The following is a 26,976-nucleotide window of genomic DNA, read 5'->3' as shown; positions in this document are numbered from 1 at the left end:
TTAAGTACTTTTGTTTTCAATTAATTATATCCTCCTGCTAACTAGATATAAGGTAAATACATAGACAGAGGCATGTTAGTTATGACTGTAGGAATATAGATTCAACTTGTAAGAATTTGTTTAGGGGGTAGTTAGTCCAAAGAGGCACTACAAAATCCATACATCGAAATCATGACTGTAAGTACCATGTTCCTCACTCACTGAGACCATATCTCAATACCTGTGCAACTAGTTCCAGTCTTTTTTGTCCCTTCTAAACACATAAGGAAATGAAGGCTGATTGAAGTAGAATGTTTTATTTGTCTGGAAGGTACCTAGATAACAATGTGTGTATAGAGTGCTAAGCCTGGAGTTAAAAAGACTGAATTCAAATCCAGCCTGTTAACCAAATTTTTACTGAACTGTCTCTAACCTGGTCAGGCCAGAGACAGAGTACCAGCAAATCAAATAGTTGATTAATTACTTTCTTTGCAAGGCACCAATTTGCAAATCATAGGGACTACTCCATTCCTTGGAGCTCTACCTTACTGTTGTACAGCCAGATACTTTATATAAGATCATGAGTGGATAGGTGGTTCATAGAACAATCAGATTTGGAGCTTGAGTGATCTTCCTATGACAAGCCCACCATACAGGACAATGCAACAGTTACATCACTTGTGACCATCCAAATAGGAATCCTACATGAACAACCGAGTTGATTGAATAATTTGGGATTACAGTACAGAACAAAGCATGATAATACACTCCACTTTACATAGGCAAGAGTGCAGGACTCCTCAGGATTAAAACAATTACTGTCTTGTTTTCACTGTTTCCCAGGTCCAGAGACAGCCTGTGAAAAGCATCTCTCAACCCTAGGATATTAATTTTAAATTCATTATAATACTAATCAATATAAAATCATAACTTTTGACAAGCTTCTGAGACTAGCTGTACTGTACTGGACAAGCCATGTAACCTCTGTTTGACTCAGTTTCTTCTTCTGTAAAATGGGGATAATAATTACATCTGCCTCCCCAATTGTTCTGAGGATCAAATAGATAATACTTTGTAAAGTGCAATGCTCAGAACATAAGAAGTGCTTTATAAATATTAACTATTATTATTATAATACAAGTAGTAAATTTCAGAGGTAGGACCCAAACTTGGATCTTCTGACACTTAAAACCATGCTTTTTCCATTACAAATTGAAGATAACAATCCAGCCTTAATAGATGGAAATAGCACTCAAAGGAAACCTCAGGAGTAATTTGTTTTGCCCAATTATTATATTGAAAGTTTATTGCTGAGATTAAAATACCACCATTTACAACATCAGAAATCTATCAATCTAAAATGTAAACAATAAAATATATATGAAAATGTAATGCTTGACTTCAGTTTTTAAATTTAGTTTTGCAGATTTCAGTTTCCAAAGGTTTTTCAGTCAAAAGAAATGCACCAATAATTAGCATTAGTTGTCAAAAAGTTACCTCAAAAGTCCATAAATCAAGAATATTTAGATTTTCCAATCACATTTATATGTTGTGAAGAATGACCTGTGTCAATAATGGTATTGATATGCTTTGAAGTAACATGTACTATTTCAGTGGAGGTTGAAGTTCTATTCATGAAAAGGACAAAACTGAGATATTAAACCAGCCTGTATGGCCCTGACTTAGTTTTAGAAACAGGAGATGGATGCAGAATTCATACAAAAGTTTTCAGTTTCATGTAACCAAAATAACCTTTCATCTCTATCTTTTTAAAATAAAGAAAAATAGCAGTAGTTCTATTCTGATAATTTTATGAGTAGAAAGGAAATGGAGGAAAAGAAATACATAAAGAATAAATGTGCCTTTCGCCATGAGAGATGAGTCTTCACAATGGGGAGGGTTTTCATATACAGAGGCAAGTCTGGGAGACACCTGGGGACCCTCTTCACCTGCAGTTTTCTTTCTAGACAAGAGGTAAGAAGAGTTTCAACAAGTTACTACTTGAGAGAGTAGTCATGCATCTGTAATTTTATTCACCCAAGGCTGACACCTTTTAATTTGGCCATTTTAAAAAATGGATATTTCTCCAGTGAAATGTGCAAAAGTTACTGCTCTTAAAGAGCACACTTCAATGACTGTTAGGATATTGCAGCAACTCTTGGTATGGATAAGTCCAGTGTTTCAAAGAACATTCAAGTGCATAATAAAACAGGATCAGTCTCCCCAAAGTGCAAAGGTAAGTGGCAGAAAAAGAAAAGCAATGCCATGTATTTACAACCTTTTGCTGCAAAAGTCCCCCCTTCAGAGGGACCTGGCAGCTGGAGGAGTTGATTCTTCCACTGTGCTGAGCAGACTTCTTGAAATTGGCAGCCCATTCAGAAAACCAGTGAGGAAGCAACTCTCATCACAGATATGAAGAAAACTATTGCTGTTGGCAAGATAATACAAAGACTGGGTTGCTGAAGATTGGAAAAAGGCAATTTTTACTGAAAGCTCACTTTTTCATTCAAAGTTCTATGGAAATCTTTTGGGGGGTTTTTCCCACTTCTGGTGCATCTGGATATTTTGTCTCCATTGAGGGAACAATGTACTCTGATAAATATACTGAAATCCTGAAAAGCACAATTATTCCAGAATTGCAGAAAATTTTAATTGGAGATGGAGTACCACAATATTGTTTTGCACCATCATGCTTCATCTCCTGAAAGGTTAATAAATTTTATCCAGGAAATGGATATAAACATGCCTCAGTGGCCTGAGAACTCCCCAGATTTAAACCCTTTTGAAAACCTTTGGGATAGAATCAAACCTAGACTTGGAGAAATGGACTGGACTACTCATCAAAAGCACACTTGGTAGCTAATGTGAAAAAAATGTGGTTTCATGATGAATTATTGAATATGTCAAAAATGTGGGGAATTCCATGACAAATCATGTCAAGCAAGTGATTGCAGCAAAAGGAAGATATGTTTATTAAAAGTTCTATATTTGATTGGAAAGTTGGGGGATTTATGTGTGTGTACATTCAATAAAATTGCATATTTTACTTGTCAAAATAAAAAGAATAAATGAGCAGTCTTCCAGCCAAGATGGCAGAGAGAAGACAGGTACAGTGCTAGTCTCCTGATCTTCCCTCATATATAATATGAAATAAATATCTTAACAGAAATCTGATCTACAAAACCCAGAAAGAGAAACAAGGAGAAGATCTACCTCAAGGTTTGTCCTTCAGGATTGTGGGTGAGCCGGGTGCAGAGGATGGAACACAGGGTAGAGTCAGAGCCTGACTCCACTAGCTTGATGGGCAGGGCAGGCAAGAGTCTGAGAGTTTGGCTAGCCTGATCAGGGGGCAGACTGGAAGCCTAAAAGATGTGCAAGTCTGATGGCCACAGGGGCCTAGGCCAACTAGGGAGCAGAGGCATTGGTTGAGGCATTGACAGTCTGGAGGTGGACTGCAGAGCTGGAGGGTGAGTTCCAGTGCAGGAGAGCTGCAGCCTTATCTTCATTTCTGCTTAAGTCTCTTCCCAAACACAATTATGGCCCACCTCTGCCCCAGGCTAAGAGCAGCAGACCTCCCCCAGCTGTGAATAGGGAGAGCAATTACCTTGCCCTAAGGCAAAACCCACCATTGGACAAAGATAAAATAACAGCCTCATCCACCCACTCTAGGGTAAGGGAGAGGGCCTCAAATTAAGGTCACAGACACTCCAGAGAAAGCAGCCAACACAGCCTACTGACCAGCCCACTTGGAATTACTAAATCCAGTGAGTAAAGCCTCTAGGGATCTCAACACCAAACCTCTATGGACCAACCCCTCACCAACATAAGGGTTCATAGAAAAATTCCTAGAAGGAAAAGACCCTAACTCAGAGAGACCTAGAACCTCTGAGAAGAATATGACCTGGTCTCCAGGACAGAAACTTCCTTAAAGAAATCAGGAAAGAGATCAAAAACCAACTGCAAAATTTGGGAGAGAAAATTAACACCTTGCAACAAGAAAACAAATCATTGGAAATACAATTGGACACGTGCAAAAAGAAAACAATTCTCTCAAAACTTCAATTGGTCAAATGGAAAACTCTCAAAATTAGAATTGACCAAAATGGAAAAGGAGCTGCAAAAGATAAATGAAGAAAATTCTTCTCTTAAAAAAGAAAAAAGAATGTAGTCTGTGGAAACTAATGACTTCATGAGACAGCAAGAGTCTGTTAAAGAAAACCAAAAAATAGAAAACATAGAAGAAAATGTAAAATACCTCATCAGCAAAGCCACTGACCTCGAGAACCAATCGAGAAGGGACAACCTGAGAAGTCCATAATTCTATAATCCTCCTAAAAACATTGAAGAGAAAGAAAAGCCTGGACTTAATATTAAAGGATTTAGTGATAGAAAACTGCATATGGAACCAGGGGGAAAATCGTTATTGAAAGAATACATTGAGAGTGGCTAGGTGGTGCAGTGAATAGAGCAACAGCCTTGGAGTCAGGAGTACCTGGGTTCAAATCCAACCTCAGACACTTAATAATTACCTAGCTGTGTGGCTTTGGGCAAGCCACTTAACCCCATTGCCTTGAAAAAAAAAGAAAAAGAAAGAATACATTGATCCCCTTCAGAAAAAGATCCTAAAATGAAAACACCAAGGAATGTTGTGATCAAATTTCAGAACTATCAGATAAAAGAGAAAATCCTGCAAGCAGCCAGAAGGAAACAATTTGGATACCAAGGAGACACAGTAAGGATTACACAGGACCTGGCTGCATCAACATTAAGGGATTGAAGGTCCTAGAATGAGATATTCTGAAGAGTAAGGGAGCGTGGAATGCAGCCAAGAATCCACTACCCAGCAAAGCTGAGCATTCTCTTCCAGGGGAAAAGATGGATATTTAACAAAATGGAAGACTTCCAACATTTCCTGATGAGAAGACCAGAGCTTAATAGAAAATTTGAACATCAAACAAGAAGCTCAAGAGACACATGAAAAGGTTAAGGGGGGGGGGGGGTAAAGGAAAAAACCTACTATCCGATAAGATGAAATTGGCTATATCCCTAACTGGGAGAAAGACTCTAATAACTCTCAAAAATTGTAACTCTATTAGAGAGAACATACTTAGCCAGAAGTGATGGACAGTCATGACTTTTCTGTGACTCAGACAGAATGATTTAAAAACAATACCTCCTTAAAAAGGAGGACAGTAAAGAGATGGGAGAATGGAGGAGATGGAATGGGGTAAATATCATTATACTAAGAGGTATAAAAGACCTATTGTATTAGAGAGGAAGAAGGGAGGAGCTGAGAACCACTTGAATCTTCCTCTCATCAAACTTGGCTTAAAGTTAATTTACCTTTCAAGTATTAAAAGGGGGAAAGGGGGAGGGAGGGGATGGGGAGGGGGAGAAAAATGGGGAACTAACAGAAGGAAGGGAAGGAAGAAGGGGCAAAGGGAAAGGGGGAAAAGGGGGGAGAGGTGGGATATAGGAGGGCAAACAGACTGAAGATGACAGAATTCAGAAACAAAACACTAGGGAATATGGATAAAGGGAACAAAGGGGAAAATGGAAAAAAAAAATCTCAAAAATTTTCTTAAAAAAATAAATAGATTTGCCCTCCTATATCCAACTTCCTTCTGCCATCTCTTCCTTAGTCATAAACTACTTTCCATTCCATAGATTTGTCAGGAAAACTAGTCTTTGATCTTCTAGTTTGCTTATAATACTGTTTTTTATAGCTAAATCCTGTATTCATTTGGATCTTATCTTGGTATAGGGTGTGAGGTGTTGGTCTAATCTAAGTTTCTTCCATACTGACTTCCAATTTTCCCAGCAGTTTTTATCAAAGAGAGAGTTTTTAACCCAATAGCTGGACTCTTTGAGTTTATCAAACAGCAGATTACTATAATTGTTTCCTGCTATTGGACCTAGTCTATTCCACTGGTCCACCACTCTATTTCTTAGCCAATACCAAACAGTTTTGATGACTGATGCTTTATAATATAATTTTAGATCTGGTAGGGCCAAGCCCCCTTCTTTTGCACTTTTTTTCATTGAATCCCTGGAAATTCTTGACTTTTTATTTCTCCATATGAATTTACTTACAACTTTTTCTAACTCATTAAAGTAATTTTTTTTTGGAATTTTGATTGGTAGGGCACTACACAGGTAGTTTAGCTTTGGTAGAATTGTCATTTTTATTATATTAGCTCAATCTATCCATGAGCAGTTGACATTTGCCCAGTTATTTAAATCTGATTTTATTTGTGTGAGAAGTGCTTTGTAATTCTTTTCAAAAAGTTTCTGAGTCTGTCTTGGCAGGTAGATTCCCAGGTATTTTATGTTGTCTTAGGTTACTTTGAATGGGATTTCTCTTTGTATTTCTTCCTGCTGTATCTTGCTAGTCATGCAAAGAAAATACATACCTACAAAGAAAAGTTGAGGATTTATGAGGGTTTATTTTATATCCTGTAACTTTGCTAAATTTTCTAATTTTTTCCAGTAGTTTTTTGGATGATTTCTTGGGATTCTCTAGGTAGACCATCATGTCATCTGCAAAGAGTGAGAGTTTTGTCTCTTCCTTCCCAATTCCCTAATTCCTTCAATTTCTTTTTCTTCTCTTATTACTAAAGTTAACATTTCTAATATGATACTGAATAGTAGTGTTGATGATGGGCATCTTTGTTTCACCCCTGATCTTCTTGGGAATGCTCTAGCCTCTCCCCATTGAATATAATGCTTGTTGATGGTTTCAGATAGATACTGCTTACTATTCTAAGGAACAGTCCATTTATTCCTACACTCTCTAATGTTTTTAGTAGGAATGGGTGCTGTATTTTGTCAAAAGATTTTCAGCATCTATTGATATAGTCATATAATTTCTGATAGGTCTGTTGTTGATATAATTAATTATACTAACAGTTTTCCTAATATTGAACCAACTCTGCATTCCTGGGATAAATCCTACTTGGTCATAATGTATTGTCCTAGTGATAACTTGTTGTACTCGTTTTGCTAAGATTTTATTTAAAATTTTTGCATCTATATTCATCAGGGTGATAGGTCTATAATTTTCATTCTCTGTTTTAACTATTCCTGGTTTAGATATCAGCACCATATTGGTGTCACAGAGTTAGGCATCTTCCCCTATTTTCCCAAAGAGTTTATACAGAATTGGAACCAGGTGTTCCTTAAATGTTTGGTAGAATTCACTTATGAATCCATCAGACCGTGGAGATTTTTTCTTAGGGAGTTCAATGATGGCTTATTGAATTTCTTTTTTCTGAGAAAGGGTGGTTTAGATAATTAATCTCCTCTTCCTTTAACCTGGGCAACTTATGTTTTTGTAAATATTCATCCATTTCACTTAGATTGTCAAATTTATTGGCATAGAGCTGGGCAAAATAATTCCAAATTACCATTTTAATTTCCTCCTCATTGGTGGTGAGTTCATTTTTTTCATTTATGATATTAATAATTTGGTTTTCTTCTTTCTTTTTCTAAATCAAATTGACTAGATGTTTATCAATTTTATTGTTTTTTTCATAAAACCAACTCTTGGTTTTATTTATTAATTCAATAGTTTTTTTGCTTTCTATTGTATTAATTTCTCCTTTAATTTTTAGAATTTCTAATTTGTATTTAATTTTATTTTTCTAACTTTTTTTAGTTGCATATTTAGTTCATTGATTTCCTCTTTTTCTAATTTATTCATATAAGCATTTAAAGATATATTATGTCCTCTGACAGCAGCTTTGAGTGAATACCATAGGTTTTGGTTTGTTGTTTCATTATTGTCATTATCTAAGATAAAACTTTCTATAATTTATTGTTTGATCCACTCATTCTTTAAAATGAGGTTATTCATTTCCAATTAGTTTTGGGTCTATATCTCCCTGGCCCAATATTTCATATGATTTTTGTTGTATTATGATCTAAGAAAGATGTATTCATTATTACTGCCTTTCTGCAATTGATTATTATGTTTTTATGTCCTAGTACATGGTCAGTTTTTGTGTAAGTGCCATGTACTGCAGAAAAAAGGCATATTCCTTTCTATCCCCATTCAGTTTCCTCCATAGGTCTATCATATCAAGGTTTTCTAGCCATCTATTTACCTCATTAACTTCTTTCCTGTTTATTTTATGATTCGATTTGTCTAAATCTGAGAGCAGGAGGGTGAGGTCTCCCACTAGTAGAGTTTTGTTGTCTGTGTCTTCCTGTAGTTTTTACAGCTTCTCCTCTAAAAATCTGGATACTATCATACTGGGTGCATATATATTCAGTATTGAAATCACTTTATTGTCTGTGATACCTTTTAGGAGGCTATAGTTTCCTTCCTTATCTCTTTTAAGGCTATCTATTTTTGGAGCTACTTTGTCTGAGATAAGGATTGCTGCCCCTGCTTTTTTCATTTCAGATGAAGCAAAATATATTTTGCTCCAACCTTTTACCTTCATTTTGTATGTATCTCTCTGCTTCAAATGAGTTTCATGTAAGCAGCACATTGTAGGTTTCTGGTTTTTACTCCAGTCTGCTATTCACTTACATTTTAAGGGAGAATTCATCCCATTCACATTCAAGGTTATAATTACTAACTCCTTATGGCCCTCCATGCTATTTCCCCTCTATTTGTATTTTTCCCTTTTTCCCCTTTAACCATATTCCCCAGTATTTTGTTTCTGAATACTGCCACCTTAAATGTGTTGCCCTCCTATATCCACCCCCTCCCCTTTCTTTCCCCTTTTTGTTTTTCCCTTTTCCCTTCCCTTCCTTCTATTAGTTCCCCTCCCCCCCTTCCCTGTCTCTGTCCCCGCTCACCTTTTCCCCTTTTAATACTTGAAAGGTAAGATGTTTTTTTTAAGTTAACTGAGCATGTGTAAGTTAACTTTAAGCCAGTTCTGATGAGAGGAAGATTCAGGTGTTTCTCTTCGCCTCCCTTCTTCCCAGTTATTAAAGTAGGTTTTTTATACCTCTTAATGTAATGAGATTTACCCCCATTCAATCCCCTCCCTCCTCCCATCTTCTTCCTGTCCCCCTTTTTAAGGAGGTAGTGTTTTTAAATCATTCTATCTAAGTCATAGAAAATCCTGAGTATCTATCACTTCTAGCTAACTATATTCTCTCTAATACAATTTTTGAGAGTTATTAAAGTCTTTCTCCCAAGTAGGGATATAGCCAATTTCATCCCATTGGGTAGCAGTCTCATGGCTAAGTCATGAGTGTCCATCACTTCTGGCTAGGTATATTCTCTCTAATATAGTTACAACTCTCAAGAGTTATGAGAATCTTTTTTCCCATGCTAGGATATAGCCAGTTTCATCTTATTGGCTATCAGTTTTGTTTCTTTACCTGCCCTTTTTTTTAACCTTTTTATGTGTTTCTTGAACCTCTTGATGTCCAAATTTTCTATTTAGCTCTGGTTTTTTTTCATCAGGAATTGTTGGAGGTCTTCCATTTCATTAAATGTCCATCTTTCCCCCTGAAAGAGAAGGCTCAGCTTTGCTGGATAGCGAATTCTTGGCTGCATTCCAACCTCCCTTGCTCTTCAGAATATCTCATTCCAGGACCTTCAATCCCTTAATATTGATGCAGCCAGGTCCTGTGTAATCCTTACTGTGGCTCCTTGGTATCTAAATTGTTTCTTTCTGGCTGCTTGCAGGATTTTCTCTTTTCTCTGATACTTATGGAATTTGGCCACAAAATTCCTTGGTATTTTCATTTTAGGATCTCTTTCTGGAGGGGATCAATGTATTCTTTCAATAATGATTTTGCCCTCTGGTTCCATATCAGGGCAATTTTCCATCACTAAATCTTGTAGTATTAAGTCCAGGCTTTTTTTTCCTCTTCAATGTTTTCAGGAAGGCCCATAATTCTCAGGTTGTCCCTCTTCGATCTATTCTTGAGGTCGGTAGTTTTGCTGATGAGGTATTTTATATTTTCTTCTATTTTTTTCTATTTTTTGGTTTTGTTTAACAGATTCTTGCTGTCTCATGAAGTCATTAGTTTCCACAGACTACATTCTTTTTTTTTGAGAGAAGAATTTTCTTCCTTTACTTTCTGCAACTCCTTTTCCAATTGGTCAATTCTATTTTTTGTAAGAGTTTTCCATTTGACCAACTGAAGTTTTGAGAGAATTGTTTTCTTGTTGCAAGGTGTTAATTTTCTCTTCCAATTTTTTTTCCAAATTTGCCAATTGATTTTTAAACTCCTTCCTTATTTCTTCAAGGAAGTCTTTTTGTGCTGTAGAGCAGGTCATATTCTCCTCAGAGCTTCCAGGTCTCTCTGAGTTAGTGTCTTTTCCTTCCAGGAATTTTTCTATAGACCCTCCTTTGGGCTGACCTTTCTTCATTATCCTAAAACCTTGTGTTGGGGAGGGGATGGTTCACAGGGTTTTGGTGTCAGAATCCCTAGAGGGTTTACTCACTGTTTTATCTACAGCTGGCCAGTAGGTTGTGCTAGAGGTTTTGCTCACTGATTGCATTATCTCTCACTGGCCAGTAGGATTATCCCACTGGCCAATAAGAGGTACTAGATGTTTTGCTCTCTGAGTGTAAAATCTCCAGATGATCAGTAGGGGGTGTTGGTTGCTTTCTCTGGAGTGTCTGTGACCTTGATTGAGACCTTCTCCCTTGGCCTAGAGGAAGTGGTTGATTGTTAAATACTTTTGTTTTTGATCAATAGTGGGCTATACCCTGGGGTGAGGTGCTCACTCTTCCTACTGTTAGCTGAGGTGGTTCTGCTGCTTGGCCTTAGCCTGGGGCAGAGGTAGTCTGTAATTGTGGGCTTCAGCTGAAATGGAGGTGTGAACTCTTTGTTCCTCCTGACCAGAATGGCACAGGAATCGTCTCTGCAACTCTCCTGCTCAAGAACTCTCCCTCCAGTACTGCCTCAGATGCCTCTGCTCCCTAGTTGACCCAAGCTCCTGTGGTGCACCAGGCTCTAGTCTTGTGGCTGATCAGGCTAAACCTCATCTTGATCCAGGCTCCCAAACTCTCATGGTCCCATGCTCCCAACAGAGTCTGCCCTCTGCTCCCAGACTCACCCATGATCTTGGAAGACAGATGCTGAGGTTGATATTCTTCTGGCTTTTCTTTCTGGGTTTTGTCAATGAGATTTCTGTTAAGAGGTTTGTTTCATATTATTTATAAGGGAAGATAATGAGACTTTAGAACTCTTTCTGTCTTGTCTCTGCCATCTTGGCCAGAAGTCTCTTTTTTTTTGGTCCTTTTGAAAACATTGCAGACAGTACATTGTATTGGCAAATGGTCATAAGAAGCAACGGATGACTTCACATGCATAATTAATAAATTGCTTACCTTTCCAATTGGGAGGGGGGGCATGGATGGGAGAGAGGAAGAGATTTGGAATGTCATTAAAAAAAAAAGAATGTAGGAGGTGGCTAGGTGGTGCATTGGATAGAGTACTGGCCTTGCAGTTAAAAGGACCTGAGTTCAAATGTAGCCTCAGACACTTAGTAATTACCTAGCTGTGTGGCCTTGGGAAAACTACTTAACCCCATTGCCTTACAAAAATCTTTAAAAAAGAATGCAAAATGGCTAAGATGAAAAATGTTTTGTATGACTTCACATATATAATGTATTAAATCGTTGTCTCAAGGAGAAGGGAGAGAATTTGGAACTCAAAATTTTTTTAATTTTTTTAATTTTTTTTTATTAAAGATATTATTTGAGTTTTACAATTTCCCCCCCAATCTTACTTCCCTCCCTCCACTCCACCCCCCATGGAAAGCAATCTGTCAGTCTTTACTTTGTTTCCATGTTGTACACTGATCCAAATTGAGTGTGATGAGAGAGAAATCACATCCTTAAGGAAGAGACAAGCAGTCTAAGAAATAACAAAATCAGACAATAAGATATCTGGGGGTTTCTTCTAAATTAAAGGGAATAGTCCTTGGACTTTGTTCAAACTCCATGGCTCTTTAATCTGGATACAGATGGCATTCTCCTTTGCAGACAGCCTAAAATTGTTCCCGATCGTTGCACTGATAGAATGAACAAGTCCATCAAGGTTGGTCATCACTCCCATGTTGCTGTTAGGCTCATCTCACTCAGCATCAGTTCACCCAAATCCCTCCAGGCTTCCCTGAACACCCTTCCCTCCTGGTTTCTAATAGAACAATAGTGTTCCATGATATACATATACCACAGATTATTAAACCATTCCCCAACTGAAGGACATTTACTTGATTTCCAATTCTTTGCCACCACAAACAGGGCTGCTATAAATATTTTTGTACAAGTGATGTTTTTACCCTTTTTCATGATCTCTTCAGGGTATTGCTGAGTCAAAGGGTATGCTCATTTTTGTTGCTCTTTAGGCGTAGTGGAACTCAAAATTTAAAAAAAAGATTTATCAAAAATTATATGTAATTGGGAACTATTTAACAAAAACATACATCTTAAAATGAACGTAAAACAGATATAGATAGATGAATGAATGAGGGCGGGATGTAGGAACTGAGACTGGTCTAATTCAACTTAAGAATTCATTCCCAGGTAATCAGTGATGCTTCAAAAGAGATACAGAAGGGTGCTCCGGGGCACTCTGGGAATCGTAGTTCTTGAGAGTGCGTGCCCCGGGGAACTTTGGGAAAGTTTGGGAGAGTCCCGGAAGCCCTTCAGCGTGGTTGCGCGCGCATCGGCACCCCCCAACCTCTGCCTCAGACACAGTTCCGGGGCTGTTTGCACGGACTTCGAGCAACAGGTATTGGGGACCCCGACGACTGGCCCCCCGCAGGGGCGCTGCAGACGCCGGAGGAACTGAAGCGCTTCGAGCTGGGTGACCGGGGAGATGACAAAGGAAAAATAATAAGCATTTACTTGGCGCTTTCGGATTTGCAAAGCGCTTTACTTATCTCATACATTACAGCTCCGTGTAGTAAATGATTTCATAGATGAGGAAACTGAGGCAAACCCATCAAGTGACTTACATAGTGTGACGTAGGAAATGTGTGAGCTAGGATTTGAACTCAGGTCTTTCTAATTTTCAAGTGTAGCACTAGGAATCATGAGCTCTGTGTCACAATCCTGGTTCTGCTTGCTTGTTGCTATGTACCTTTTAGTCACATAATCTATATGAATTTTATTTTCGTAAACTATGTAGTACATATAATAAGGTTTCTATTGTTTACCTCACAATATTGTGGCAGGTAAAATATAATGGAGACTAAACTAATAGTATCACTCAGTTAATTAACCAATATTTAAGTCCTTAGAATAAACTTAAAAATGAAACAAGCTGTGACCTCATGGAGCTTACATTGTCTTAAGGGGAAATCATAAGTATCAGCAATTACAATACTCATTTGGAGGACCCAGGTCAGGGAAACTGAGGATATTGTACCAGGGACCAAATACAACTTCTGGTCTGAATTCTTTTATTTCTTCAATATACTCAATTTCTGAGAATATGATATTCCAATCTTTTTCTTGATTTGGAAATAGACCATGACCCTAAAAACAAGAGCTTTAGGAATAGCAGTGTTTCCAGCCCTGGGAAGTAACCCATGCAGTGATACAACCTGGTAACTGCTCCTGCTGTTGCTAAAATCACAGCTCCTGAAGATCCAGAAAAGAAAGTTCTTGCCACCAAAGTCCTTGACACCATCAAATAGTTCAGTAACACAAACTGATAGTATTTTATCAGTTCAAGGGATATTTTAAAAGAGGCATTTAGCATCTGCTTTGCCACTGTACCTTAAGGACCATGGACTTTTCCATTTAACTTATGATTGAAACGGTCCATGTGTTGTCTTCCCAATTAAAATGAAAACTCCCTGAGAGGAGAAACTTTTGTTTATATTTCTAGCACTTAGCCTATGCTTTGCATATTATAAGTACTTGATAATTTTTTTAAATTCATGTGGATTCCTTTACATTTCCTGTCTTCATGCTTGGAATTTATTCCTCTTTCCTCACCTCAACCTTGAGAACTCTTCTTTTCCTTTAGGATGCAACTTAGGCACTATCTTTGATACAAAGCCTTTCTTGATCCCTCTAGTGTGCGCTCTCTCTCTCTAACTACCTTGTACTTAACACTCTTGTATTCTCTTTATTTTTTCTCTACATAATTGGATAACATGCTTGTCTCCTCCATTAAACTAAGCTCCATACCAATAAGGGTTGTTTTATTCATTATATTATTTCTAAAGTACCTGGCTCATAGAAGGGGTACTTTTTGATTTTTGGTTCCCCTTAATAACCATGATAAATTTTTTCCCACAGAATATATGCAGATGTCCAGCTTGAATCTGAGGGGAATTGACTTCCCTGTGGGGAAGCAACTTGAAATCCCAATGTTATAGTATCAGATGGAAAGATGTTGGGCCTGAATAAGATGATGACTATCCCCTTGTTCCCTCATATTCCGGATGTACAAGAACAACATAGGTTATTAAAAGGTACTCCCAAGGAACAGATCACTATTCTAAGAAGAGAGAAGTTTAACCCTGAGGCTTCTCGTCAGAACTTCAGATGTTTCCCATACTCAGAAAAAGCTGGACCCCGCGAGGCCGTCAATCAGCTCTGGGAACTCTGCCTTCAATGGCTGAGGCCAAAGATTCATACAAAGGAGCAGATCCTGGAGCTACTGGTGCTGGAGCAATTCCTGACCATCTTGCCTGGTGAGATCAGGATTTGGGTGCAGTCACAGCATCCAGAGAACATTGAGGAGGTGATCACCATAGTGGAAGATTTGACCAAAATGCTTGATGAAGAAGGTGAGAGCTGCAGGAAGGATAGAGGGCAAGAGCAAAAAATATGAGAATAGAAAACCCAGATAAAGTGTCCCTAGGAAAAATAATAAAGAGGAAAACATCAGAGGTAAAATAAACTATATGGATTGGTCAGGATGAGAAAGGAGATACTATATACTCTCAGGAATATATACCTCTCTTTCTGGAGAACCTTTCAAATATCAATATTATTTCTATGTCTTATGTCATCCAGCCCATTCTATTCCTTGTGGTTTTACTTTATGTAAAGTATGTAGTCATCTAATAAGAGAGTATTCTTAATGGACTCTTCTTATGTGGGAATAGCTATCTGAGGCAGTCTAAATATTCTTCCTATAAAACTTTCACAAGGGTTTCTTCTAAGGAACTATGGCAACCATCCATAAATCAATAATGGAGTTATGAACTTAGTAATAATAATATTTTTTCTGTACAATGTTTTTTTATCATGACATAAATAAAGCAGATGTAATTATCCCTAGTTTTACATAAGAGAAAATTAATGTGTAGTGTGATCAGTTGATTTATTCAGGGTCATACATCTAGAGAGTAGGTAAATTGACTTTGTTTCTAATTTGCTACTGCTATCCTGTCCTATTATTTTGGATGATCAATACAAAATATAAGATACTATTATATGTAAAGAAATTTATACATTTGTGCATTCCACATTCTGTATAATTGAGAGTTTTCATTAAATTTAAGAAATTCTATGGCAAAGAAATTAAAAGCAGAATTGTGAAGTCAGCTTTATGTCAGCTCTAAGCAAAATTCTGTCCCTAGAAACCTGCTATTTTTGCTGACAATGTCAATGATATTGCCATTCTCTCAGAATTTTTCCAAGATTATGTCTATTCTTGCTCCTATTCTTTTTTCTTCCTAGGTCCAAGTTCTCAAGATCCTGCTCTTCTCCAAGAGGGAAGTATAGAGAAAGAAAAGTCTACAGTAGTCAGATTTCAGGTGAATTCTCTTTCCTAAATACCATCTTGGTTCCTAGTATAATAATATCTAGCATTTATATAGAATCTGCTATCTGCCAGACACTGTACTAAGCACTTGAAATATTACCTCATTTGATAATGGGAAGTATGTGCTATATATCCCCATTTTTACCAAGAGAAATAGAGAATAAGTGACTTACCCAAATAAATAGTGTGAGACCCTATTTGAACTGAGAGCATCCTCTCTGTACTGCCAGTACTCTATCAACTGTATCATCTAACTGCCTCAAGAATTTTTTTTTTGATTCCTCATATTCGGCGGCTAGGTGGCACAAGTGGCTAGAGCACCATCCCTGGAGTCAGGAGTCCCTGAGTTCAAATTTGGCCTCAGACACTTAATAATTACCTAGCTGTGTGACCTTGGGCAAGCCACTTAACCCCATTATCTTGCAAAAAAACTAAAAAAAAAACCCAAAGAACTGTGATTCCTCATATTCATTGTTTGTTAAAGTTGATATATTTGTATAATATATAACAGTATATTTTCTAAATATTATTTATACCTTTAAAAATTCTCTCTTCCTACTATGTCCCCATACTCCAAATAGAAATTTTTTATTTTTTTATTAAAGATTTTGAGTTATATAATTCCCCCCCCCCCCCAGAAAGCAATCTGGCAATCTTTACTTTGTTTCCATGTTGTACATTGATCCAAATTGAGTGTGATGAAAGAGAAATCCCAAATAGAAAATTTTTTAAAAATCCTCAAACTAATAACAATATAATAATAATGTTAATCCCACAGATAATCACTCGTGTATTTTATACTCTCTAGTTATTTAAATGGTCTAAAACAATATTGAATAATTTTACTCAGAGAGTAAGTTTCTCTATTTTTCTTTTGATTAAATCTATTTTAACTTTAAGATCATGAATACTGTCACTGCTTTTTTTACATAATAAATTTTACTCCTGCCCTTCACTTTATCTTTGTGTGTATCTCTTATTTTTATGTTACCTGAAAGCAACATATTATTGAATTCAAATTTTTAATTCTATCCATTTCCATTTTATGGATAAATTCATCCCTTTCACATTCTAAACTACATTTACTTGAGCTGTATTTTTTTCTTCCTTCCTATTTTTCCTCACTATTCTCATCCTATTTCCCCCACCCTTTCTCACTCCTATTTTTACTTCTACCCTGTTTTACTTCTTCCTGCTATTCCTTAACCTACCTACTCCTCTTAACAGTTCCTCTCTTACTCTCTTCCCCCACCATCACTTGCCCTCTTATCTAAATTTAGAAGACTTGTATTATATATATATGTATGTATGTATGTATACACACACATATATATAATCATTCTCTCTTTAAGCCATTCCAAGAGAGTGAAGTTTCATCACTACCTGTCCTCCTCTGCCAACTTCTTCTGCATCAGTGTTTCGTTTTGTGCCTCATTTTTATGAGATAACCACTCCTTTTTAATCTCTCCATATACTGTTTTTTTTAGAATCATCCCATCTTACCCAGCTTTGAAACTACCCAAATAATGATGACAATCATTTAATATATATATGTATATATATATATATATATATATATATTAGTGTTAAACAATTTGATTTTATTGAATGTCTTATAATTGATCTTTAATGTTTACCTTATATTTTTCCTAGCTGTTATATGTAAATTTTTCCCTTAAGTTCTGGATTTTTGCCACAAATACTTGAAAATCTTTCATTTTGTTAAATGGCCATTTAGCTTTCCTGGGTAATTTACCTTTGGTCATAGCCCCAGCTCTTTTGCTGTATGGAATATAGTATTCCTGGATCTACAGTCCTTCATTTCAGTAGCTTCTTGATTTTGTGTAATCCTATTGTACCCCCTTGATATTTAAGTTGTTTTTTCCTTCTTGCTTCCATTATTTACTCTTTAACCTGGGAGCTTTGAAACTTGGCTTTTGAATTTGATATTCCTTTATGTTTTACTTTTGAGATAAATGGTAGTGATTTTTTTCTATTCCTGCTTTGGCTTCTTGTTTATTGAATAAAGATTTTTTATGTAATTTTCAGGTAGATCAACTTTTCTTATTATTTCTCCTTGTTCTGTTCTTCAGGTTGTTTTTCTTCTGAGATATTTCACTTTCTCTTCTGTCTTTTCAGTCTTTTGATTTTGTTTTATAATGTCTTGATGTCTTAAAATATCATTAGCTTCCCCTTGCCCAATTTTAATTTTCAAGGAAATATTTTCTTCCTTAAGTTTTTGAGTCTCGATTTCAAGTTGGTTGACATTCTTTTTATACTTTTCTTGGATTACTCTTATTTTCTTTTTCTAATTTTTCCTCAATTTCTCTCATTTGATTTTTTAAAAGTACTTTTTAAGTTCTTCCAAAAACCCTTTTTCTGCTGGGAACCATTTGATAATTCTCATTAAAAAGTGAGTGACTTTAAACTCCATTATCTTCCTCTAAATATGAACTCAGATCTTCTCTATTCCCATAGTTACTAGTTATGTTTTCTATCTATCTAAGGCTTTCTCTTTTGTTTCCTTATTCTTATTTATTTATGTTTTGTTTTGTTTTTAGCAGCAATTAATGTAATCAAATTGTAATCCCAAGATATGGGGAATGATGCCCCAAGCCTCAGGTCTTTCGGTTATTTTCCAAGTCTGTCTCAGGACCCAACCCTTGGCTTTCCTCTCCTTTTCTATGCCATGACTAGGACCCATAGCCACCCTATCCCATGGCAAATGATCTTGCTCCTTGCAGTTCTTCCAGTGGCTGTCAACTATTGCTGTCCTCTCTGCCAGAGTAGAAACCAAAGCCTCTGCTCTCTGCCCCTCCCCCATCATGCTACACTCACCAGTGTGTGCTAGCATGGCATTACTTGACTTCCCTTGACAATGGAAGATGTTTCAATCTTCTCCTTCTCAGCTGTCTGATGTCTGATGAAAGTTCCGTAAGACTGAGGTTGCCTCCCAACCCCACCTGAGTCTTGTTATTTGTTGATTCTGCACAGTGGGCCTGAAGTTGTTTGCAATTCACTCAAGCTGAACCTCCACCTCTGGAGGTCTGACCATTCTAAGGAGTTTTAGGAGATCAGCTGATTTACCCCATTTTCATTTCTGAGGCAATGTTCTGTCTTTTTTTGTGGAAGAAATTTGAAGAGCTGAAAGCTTTCTGACCTACTCCAGTATCTTCCCCTAAAATATTTCTATAAACTTTATCAACAATCAAAAATAATCTAAATGACTTAACAAAGATAACCCAACCCAGCAATAGAAGTCTGTATATTATTGTAACAGGCTCTTACCACTTGGAAATTATTTTATTTAATTCATATTGCTGAATATATAGGAAGTCCTTAATATACATTTTTTTCATTCATCCCATGTAAGTCCATTGTTTCAGTGGAATTTCAGAATGTTTTTTAATGTGTTTTCTAGATACCTTTTGCCATTACATCACAGCTATTTTGGGGAGGGAAGGAATTCCCCTTCCCATTATTTTCAAAACAAAATTGCTTCTTGTTGTAAGCAAAAACACTAGATGGAATAAAAGTTTCTAATAATGTAGAAAATAGATATTTTTCCCTATCAGATGTGTTGTCCAGTACCATCATTGGTTTTTCACTTACTCAGTTCAACTTTATTTTAGGGAATTTTCATTTACATTGTTGCAATTATTTTGTATAATATTCTTTTGGCTCCCCTTATATTACTATTGCTATGAATATTTTGGTGTACATTGGCCTTTGTTTCTATCTTTAACTTCCTTGGGATATGTGCCCTTTAGTAGGATTACAGAGTCAAAGGTTCTGATCATTTTTCTTGCATATTTCCAAATTGCTATCCATATGGTTCATATACTAAATATAATTCCAACTTTAACTTAATTCTCCTGAGACATTCTCCAACTTCTAAAGTCTAAAGTATAAGATAGGTTTACTATATACCAACATTAGAGGAAGGTTGTATGGAGCTTCCAATTCAACCATAACAAATTTTCAGTTTACTCAAAAAAAGGGAAAGATACAAGGTAAATACAATTTTAGAAGTATTTATGGAGGAATTTAACTAGGAATTCCATAAACCCTTTGGAAGGGGATATTAGAAAAGAAGATGGAGGAGAGCTGGTATGTATCATTTATACTAGATGATCCAAGTAGATCAAGAATTTGGGTGAAAATAATATTCAGAAGTGGAGGCCATATCTCTTCTTTTAAGTATATCTCCAAGTCTGACAAAAACTGATACATGGTGAAATAATAACAATGCCTAGCATTTATATAGTTCTTCAATCAACAAATGATTTAGGGTTCTTTTTGAACTGAATAATGTTAGTTTCACCCTCTGTATATATACTCCATTCCCAGTGTTGCCTACCTCCCCTTAAAACTAAGGAGCTAGTCTTGGGAAAGCACAAATGTATTTGATATTTCAGGAATCAGTGACATTTAAAGATGTGGATCCAGACTTCACTTGGGAAGAGTGGACTCAACTGGCTCCTGTTCAGCAAGACCTCTACAAGGAAGTGCTTCTGGAGAACTATAGGAATCTGATTTTTCTTGGTAAATTTCCATATGATTCAGAGTCTTTATTTAAGAAAATGGGATGTAAGAAGTATTTATCTGAGTTTTGTCTTGTTTCAAAACTAAAGATTCTTAATCCCTTTTGAACCTAATTAGATTTTTTCAGCTCTGCATTCCACAGTAAAAAGTCTTTGCTTTGTGAAAATGAGGCAGTGTCATTACCTTATTGTCTATTCCTGATACTTCCATTTTTCCCATCCTTTGCTTCTTTGGGTCTGGGATTTTTTGCCAGGGTCCCATGATTTATCATCTATACATTATGGAAATAGAATGTTCAATACTCTTTGGAAGTTATTCTAAGCTTTCTTAGCATATTCTTTCTGACTATGATGACTTGAATTATATTCTGTAATGACTCTTTTCCCTCAACATTAATATTCATTTCACTTTTCTCTCTCTGGAGGGCTTTCATTTCCTAAACCAGATGTGATCTCCCAGTTGGAACGTGGGGAAATGCCATGGACACTGGAGAGTGAAGCCCCAAGAACCATCTGTCCATGTGAGTTAATGACTAACAGATGCATATTTACTACAAGCAGTTACTAAGGAATTCAGTCAAGGAAAAAACATCTTTGAAATTTTGACCCAAGAAGCTCTTTTTTTAAATGATTCAGGATAATGATAAAGGGTTGAGGCTAACTGACTTGAGGCCTATATGTTTTGTTGTCATTAGATATTGTGTGTCAGTTGTCTCCATTTGTTCAATTCCCATTCCCTTCTTAATTTTCTTAAATCTAGCTAGCTTCAGCTGTCACTATTTACTGGAAACTGATTATTATTTATCACCTTTTGATTTCTTTTGCCCAAATATAAAAGTATTTTCATGACCTTCATATTCAATTTCTCTTCCTCGTTTGATGGTGTTGAGTAAAATCACAGAATATAAGCATAGAAAGGACACAGAGGCCCTCTTGTCTAACCCATATAGATGGCAAAGTGAATAGAGTACAAGGCTTGGAGCAGGAAGATCTAAATTCAAATTCAGTCCCAGATGTTTTGTAATTGTGTGAGCCTGGGCAAATCACTAAATTTCTGTTTGCCTCTGTTTGCTCATCTGAAATATGAAGATAATAGTAATACCTAACCTCTCAGTAAGGATAAAATGAGTTAATAATTGTAAAGCACTTAGCACATTGTCTAGCACATATTAGATTCTATAGAAATGTTTGTTATTATTATTATTAAGAAACCTTTCTATGCTTAATTACCTAGCCGTGTGGCCTTGGGCAAGCTACTTAACCCCATTGCCTTGAAAAAAAAATCTAAAACAAAAAGAAACCTTTATATGATAAAGATAATATGTAACTTTTCAGCATATGCTTAAAGATCTCTTGTGAAGATGAATGAGGTTCCTCTTTCCTTTTTGACCTAGAAATTTTAATTTACTTTATGCATGAGAATGAAGGGCATAAGTGGATCTTGATTTGATGATATTAGTGCTATAAGATAAAGTGGAAAGATGGAGGCTGGTGGGTGGTACAGTGGATAGAGCACCAGCCCTGGAGTCAGGAATTCAAATCCAACCTCAGACATTTAATAATTACCTAACTGTGAGACCTTGAGCAAGTCAATTATGCCCATTACCTTTCAAAATTAAAAAAAAAAGATAAAGTGGAAAGATACAGGTGTGAAATATGATTTTTAATTTAGATTCTATCCTGCTTCTACCTATGTAGTTTATTTGATTCTTTGTCAAAATTTCCTTTGTTATATACCTAAGTCCTTGTTTATTCTTTCTTTCATTAAGCCTTATCATAAATTCCAAACTTGTATTGAATACTACATATGAACTTTTTCTCAGCAATGCTGTGACCTAGGAGAATTCTGAAGGACTTATGATAAAGAATGCTATCCATCCCAAGACCTGAGGGTGTCCTAAATACAGACTTTTTTTCCACTTTATTTTTCTTGAGAGGTGTGTGAGTATGTGTATGTGTGTGTGTGTGTGTGTGTAGGGTTATGTTTACTTTTTTTTTTTTAGGTTTTTGCAAGACAAATGGGGTTAAGTGGCTTACCCAAGACCACACAGCTAGGTAATTATTAAATGTCTGGGGCTGGATTTGAACTCAGGTACTCCTGACTCCAGGGCCGGAGCTCTATCCACTGTGCCACCTAGCCACCACATTATGTTTACTTTTACAACATGACTATTTGTAGTAATGTTTTTCATGACTACACATTTTTAACCTACACCAAATAACTTGCTTTCTCAATGAGGGTGAGAGGAGTGAGAGGAAAGGAGAGAATTTGGAACTCAAGGTTTTGGAAGTAAATGTTGCAACTTGTTTTTTGCATGTAGTTGAGGGAAAAAATAATAAAAAAAATAAATAATAATGAAAAACAAAAAAGAATACTACAGATGAAGATAAATCATAGCATTTTAAGTTTTCCAAAGCTCTTTCTTTTGAAGTATATAATATAAAATCTATACTCATAAAACTCTGAAGTCAGTTTGGGAGACTTGTATTAAGTTCCAGCTCATTTAATTATTGACCTTGTAACTATAGACAAATAACCTCTTTTAGCCTTGATTTATTCATCTTACAAATACTGATAATTATATCAGTATTACTTTTCTCATAGTAGTAAGGAAAGTGCTTTTATCATCTCTAGAAATATGAGATATTTCAGAATTGATATTTTTCCCCTTCTCATTCCCACAGCAATTTTCTTCTAATATAGGAGATATATTTATATAATTTAATATATATTATATATAATATATAATCTAATATATTTATATAAATATAAATTTTTCATTTATTTCAGATTTTAACAACAAACCTGAAGCAAAAGAGCTTCCTAAGTTGCAAACTTATGTAGAAAAACTATCTCAAAGGAAAATAATAGAAAGACCTATAAAACATAGTTCCTTGGACTCCAGATTAGAAGAAGCTTTTAAATTTCAAGGCCCAATAATGAGGGGGCAGAACCAACAAGAGAATCATTTGAAGCAAATAGTGATCTCCCATGAGAAAACTCTAAGTAAGGAAGAAAACTCTGAAAGGAATTATTTTGGAAGACACCTCAGTCTGAGATCACTCCTAATTACACAACAGAAAGCTCCTATAATAAATAGTGTCTGTAATGAGAATATGCATGGACAGTATTTCAAAGATGATTCACAACTACCAAAAAGCTCAGGAATCTACAAAGGACAAAAATCTTTTACATATAATAAATTTGAGAAGCCCTTCAAACATACTTCACTTCTCTATGCCCGTCATTCTGGAGAGAAATCCTATAAATGTAATGAATGTGGGAGCATCTTCACCAAGTGGGCAAACCTTACTCGACATCAGAGAATTCATTCTGGAGAGAAATCCTATAAATGTAATGAATGTGGGAGTACCTTCACCAAGTGGGCAAACCTTACTCGACATCAGAGAATTCATTCTGGAGAGAAACCTTTTAAATGTGATGAATGTGGTAAAGCTTTCACACAAAGGACATACCTTACACAGCATCAGCTTACTCATATGAGAGAGAAACCATTTAAGTGTACTCAGTGTGGAAAAGCTTTTTTCCAGAGGACACACCTTATTCAACATCACCATACTCATATTGAAGAAAAACCATTTAAATGTAATGAAATTGGGAAAGTCTACAGTTCCATTTCACAACTTAATCTTCATCAAAAAATTCATTCTAGAGAGAAGTCCTGTAAATGTAATGAATGTGGAAAAACCTTTACCAAATGTGCAAACCTTACTCGTCATCAGAGAATTCACTCTGGAGAAAAACCTTATAAATGCAATGAATGTGGGAAGGCCTTCACTCAACGGACAATTCTTACTCAACATCAGAAAATTCATTCTGGTGAGAAACCCTTTAAATGCAATGAATGTGGAAAAGCCTTTACCAAGAGATCAAACCTTACTGAACATCAGTATATTCATATTGGAGAGAAACCATTTAAGTGCAGTGAATGTGAGAAAACCTATACTTACATCTCACAACTTAACATTCATCAAAGAATTCATTCTGGAGAGAAACCCTATAAATGTAATGAATGTGGGAAAGCCTTCACCAAGCGAGTAATCCTTATTGAACATCAGAAAATTCATTCAGGAGAGAAACCATATAAGTGTAATGAATGTTGTAAAGCTTTTACCAAGCAAGCAAATCTTACTCGACATCAGAGAATTCATTCTGGAGAAAAACCTTATAAATGTGATGACTGTGGCAAAAGCTTTACCCAGAAACGAAACCTTACTCAGCATCAGAGAATTCATTCTGGAGATAAGGGCCCTATACATGGTAGATGTGTAATTAATGTTTGTTAAATTGAAACAAATTAAAATACTTTTACTGAAATCTAAGTAGTTTATAGAATCACCCTATCTATAAGTCTGTAGTTTTTTTTTAAAAAAGAAAATTGTAATCTAGTATGACTTGTTTGTGAGGAAGATATTTTCACCTTAAATGATGCAGCTTTTTCAAACTATTCACAAAGCATCCTCTAAACTGTATTCTAGAATTTTGCCAAACAGAAGTAGGTGACTAGACTCTAGTAAAAGCCTTTTACCTGTATTAGAAATATTAGCTTCAGCAATAAGAGAAGAAAAAGAAATTGAAGGAATTAGATTTGGGAAGGCAATTTACAGATGAGGAAATCAAAGCAATCCATAGTCATGAAAAATTGCTCTAAATTGGGGCAGCTAGGTGACGCAGTGGATAGAGCACCAGCCTTGGAGTCAGGAGTACCTGGGTTCAAATCTGACCTCAGACACTTAATAATCATCTAGCTGTGTGGCCTTGGGCAAGTTACTTTAACCCCATTGCCTTGAAAAAAATCTAAAAAAAAGAAATTGCTCTAAATCACCACTTATTAGAGAAATGCAAATTAAAGCATCTCTGAGGTACTACTTCACACCTCTCAGATTGGCCAATTTGACCAGAAAGGACAATGATCAATGTTGGAAGGGATATGGGAAATCTGGGACACATACATTTTTTTTTTAGATTTTTGCAAGGCAAAGGGGATTAAGTGGCTTGCCCAAGGCCACACAGCTAGGTGATTATTAAGTGTCTGAGACCAGATCTGAACCCAGGTACTCCTGACTCCAGGGCTGATGCTTTATCTACTGCACCACATAGCCACCTGACACTAATACATTGTTGGTGGAGCTGTGAACTCATCCAACCTTTCTGGAGAGCAATTTAGAATTACTTGCAAAGGCAACAAAAATGTGCATACCTTTGATCCAGCAATACCACTATTGGGTCTATACCCTGAAAAGATTATGAAAAAGGATAAAAACATCACTTGTACAAAAATATTCATAGCAGCCCTGTTTATGGTGGCAAAGAATAGGAAATTAAGTGAATGTCCTTCAGTTGGGGAAATGGCTTAATAAACTGTGGTATATGTATGTCATGGAACACTTATTCTATTAGAAACCAGGAGGGATGGGAATTCAGGGAAACTTGGAAGTATTTGCATGAACTGATGCTGAGTGAGATGAGCAGAACCAGAACATTGTATACCCTAACAGCAACATAGGGGTGATGATCAACCATAATGGACTTGCTCATTCCATCAGTGCAACAGTCAGGCACAATTTTGGGGTATCTGTGATGGAGAATACCATCTGTATCCAGAGAAAGAATTGTAGAGTTTGAACAAAGACCAAAGACCTTTAATTAAAAAAGAAACAATTATCTTATATAATTTTGCTATCTTTTATACTTTATTTTTCTTCCTTAAGGTTATGATTTCTCTCTTATCACATCCAACTTAGATCAATGTATACCATGGAAACAATGTAAAGACTAACAGACTGCCTTGTGTGGGGGGGGGGTGGGGGGAGAGGGAAGCAAGATTAGGGGAAAAATTGTAAAATTCAAAATAAATAAAATTTTTCTTTTCTTTTATTGAAAAAAAAGCCTTGTTATTTTTTAAAAATATGATATCTTTCTATCTTTTGTCTTTACATCCATTTTTTTAGAGTACCCACCCCAGGTGTTCACATAGACAATTTGTACCCAACTTGTGGTAGAACATTCTGAGCTTGTATTGATCTGATCAGCCACAGTAGGATACACTAATTTGTCTCAAATATAGTGATGTCATTTTGGTCTTCTTCAAGAATGAAGGACAAAAACCAACCAACCAACCAACCATTTCTAGGGAAAAAACTTAATTCTCCATAATGAATATTCCCTTAAGAAAAACAATTAATGGGGCAGCTAGGTGGTGCAGTGGAAAAAGAGCACTGGCCCTGGGGTCAGGAATACCTGAGTTCAAATCTGGCCTCAGACACTTACTAATTACCTAGCCATGTGGCCTTGGGCAAGCCACTTAACCCCATTTGCCTTGAAAAAATAATAATAATTAATGGCAACCCGGATCCAGGAAACGGGGAAAAAGACCTGGAGCTGGCAAGCAGGAGCCTCCAGGCAACTGAAGTCCATTGAAGGAATATTATAGCCATTGAAGGTAGTGGAGATTTCCAAGATTTGTCCTCTGTACCTGGAACAGGACTCTGGGACTCTGACCACATTCAGATCCTGAACACAATCTAGGCCCCACACAGAAGAGGCCCCCCCTTCACCTCAGCCCCATGGCAGAGGGGTATGCTTGTGGTCATTCACAGACGATGAGGGAAGTCAGAGCTTCCCAACTGAGATTCCTTTGGTGCTGGTGGTGAGGTCCTAATAATACTAAAAAGCTTAGGAAGGACCCCAAAACCAGGCACAGGTTGGAGAAATGAATAA

At 36.4% G+C, this 26,976-nt stretch overlaps 2 protein-coding genes across 2 annotated transcripts in view; one reads left to right on the top strand and one right to left on the bottom strand.

The window, feature by feature from the left end:
• LOC141502373 (uncharacterized) overlaps positions 1-26,976 on the bottom strand; it is a 68,006-nt gene that overhangs the window by 14,432 nt on the left and 26,598 nt on the right. The gene's annotated exons all lie outside the window — the stretch shown is intronic.
• LOC141502374 (zinc finger protein 215-like) lies at positions 12,612-26,048 on the top strand. Its single transcript, XM_074207083.1, has 6 exons — positions 12,612-12,693; positions 14,214-14,707; positions 15,606-15,682; positions 20,109-20,235; positions 20,660-20,755; positions 23,026-26,048. The coding sequence occupies exons 2-6, from the start codon at positions 14,308-14,310 to the stop codon at positions 24,540-24,542; spliced, it is 2,217 nt and encodes a 738-aa protein (XP_074063184.1). The 5' UTR covers positions 12,612-12,693; positions 14,214-14,307; the 3' UTR covers positions 24,543-26,048.

This window comes from Macrotis lagotis, chromosome X (assembly GCF_037893015.1).
Source record: "Macrotis lagotis isolate mMagLag1 chromosome X, bilby.v1.9.chrom.fasta, whole genome shotgun sequence".
Classification (NCBI taxonomy): domain Eukaryota; kingdom Metazoa; phylum Chordata; class Mammalia; order Peramelemorphia; family Peramelidae; genus Macrotis; species Macrotis lagotis.
The sequence above is the reverse complement of the archived record's forward strand: the minus strand, read 5'-3'. Positions and strand labels throughout refer to the sequence as shown.

Excerpts from the sequence above, each read along its gene's own strand:
- LOC141502374 (XM_074207083.1), top strand. The coding sequence starts at position 14,308 with ATGTTGGGCCTGAATAAGATGATGACTATCCCCTTGTTCCCTCATATT. Across the intron at positions 15,683-20,108 it reads CTACAGTAGTCAGATTTCAG|GAATCAGTGACATTTAAAGA; the intron begins GTGAATTCTCTT and ends TTGATATTTCAG. Across the intron at positions 20,756-23,025 it reads CCCAAGAACCATCTGTCCAT|ATTTTAACAACAAACCTGAA; the intron begins GTGAGTTAATGA and ends CATTTATTTCAG.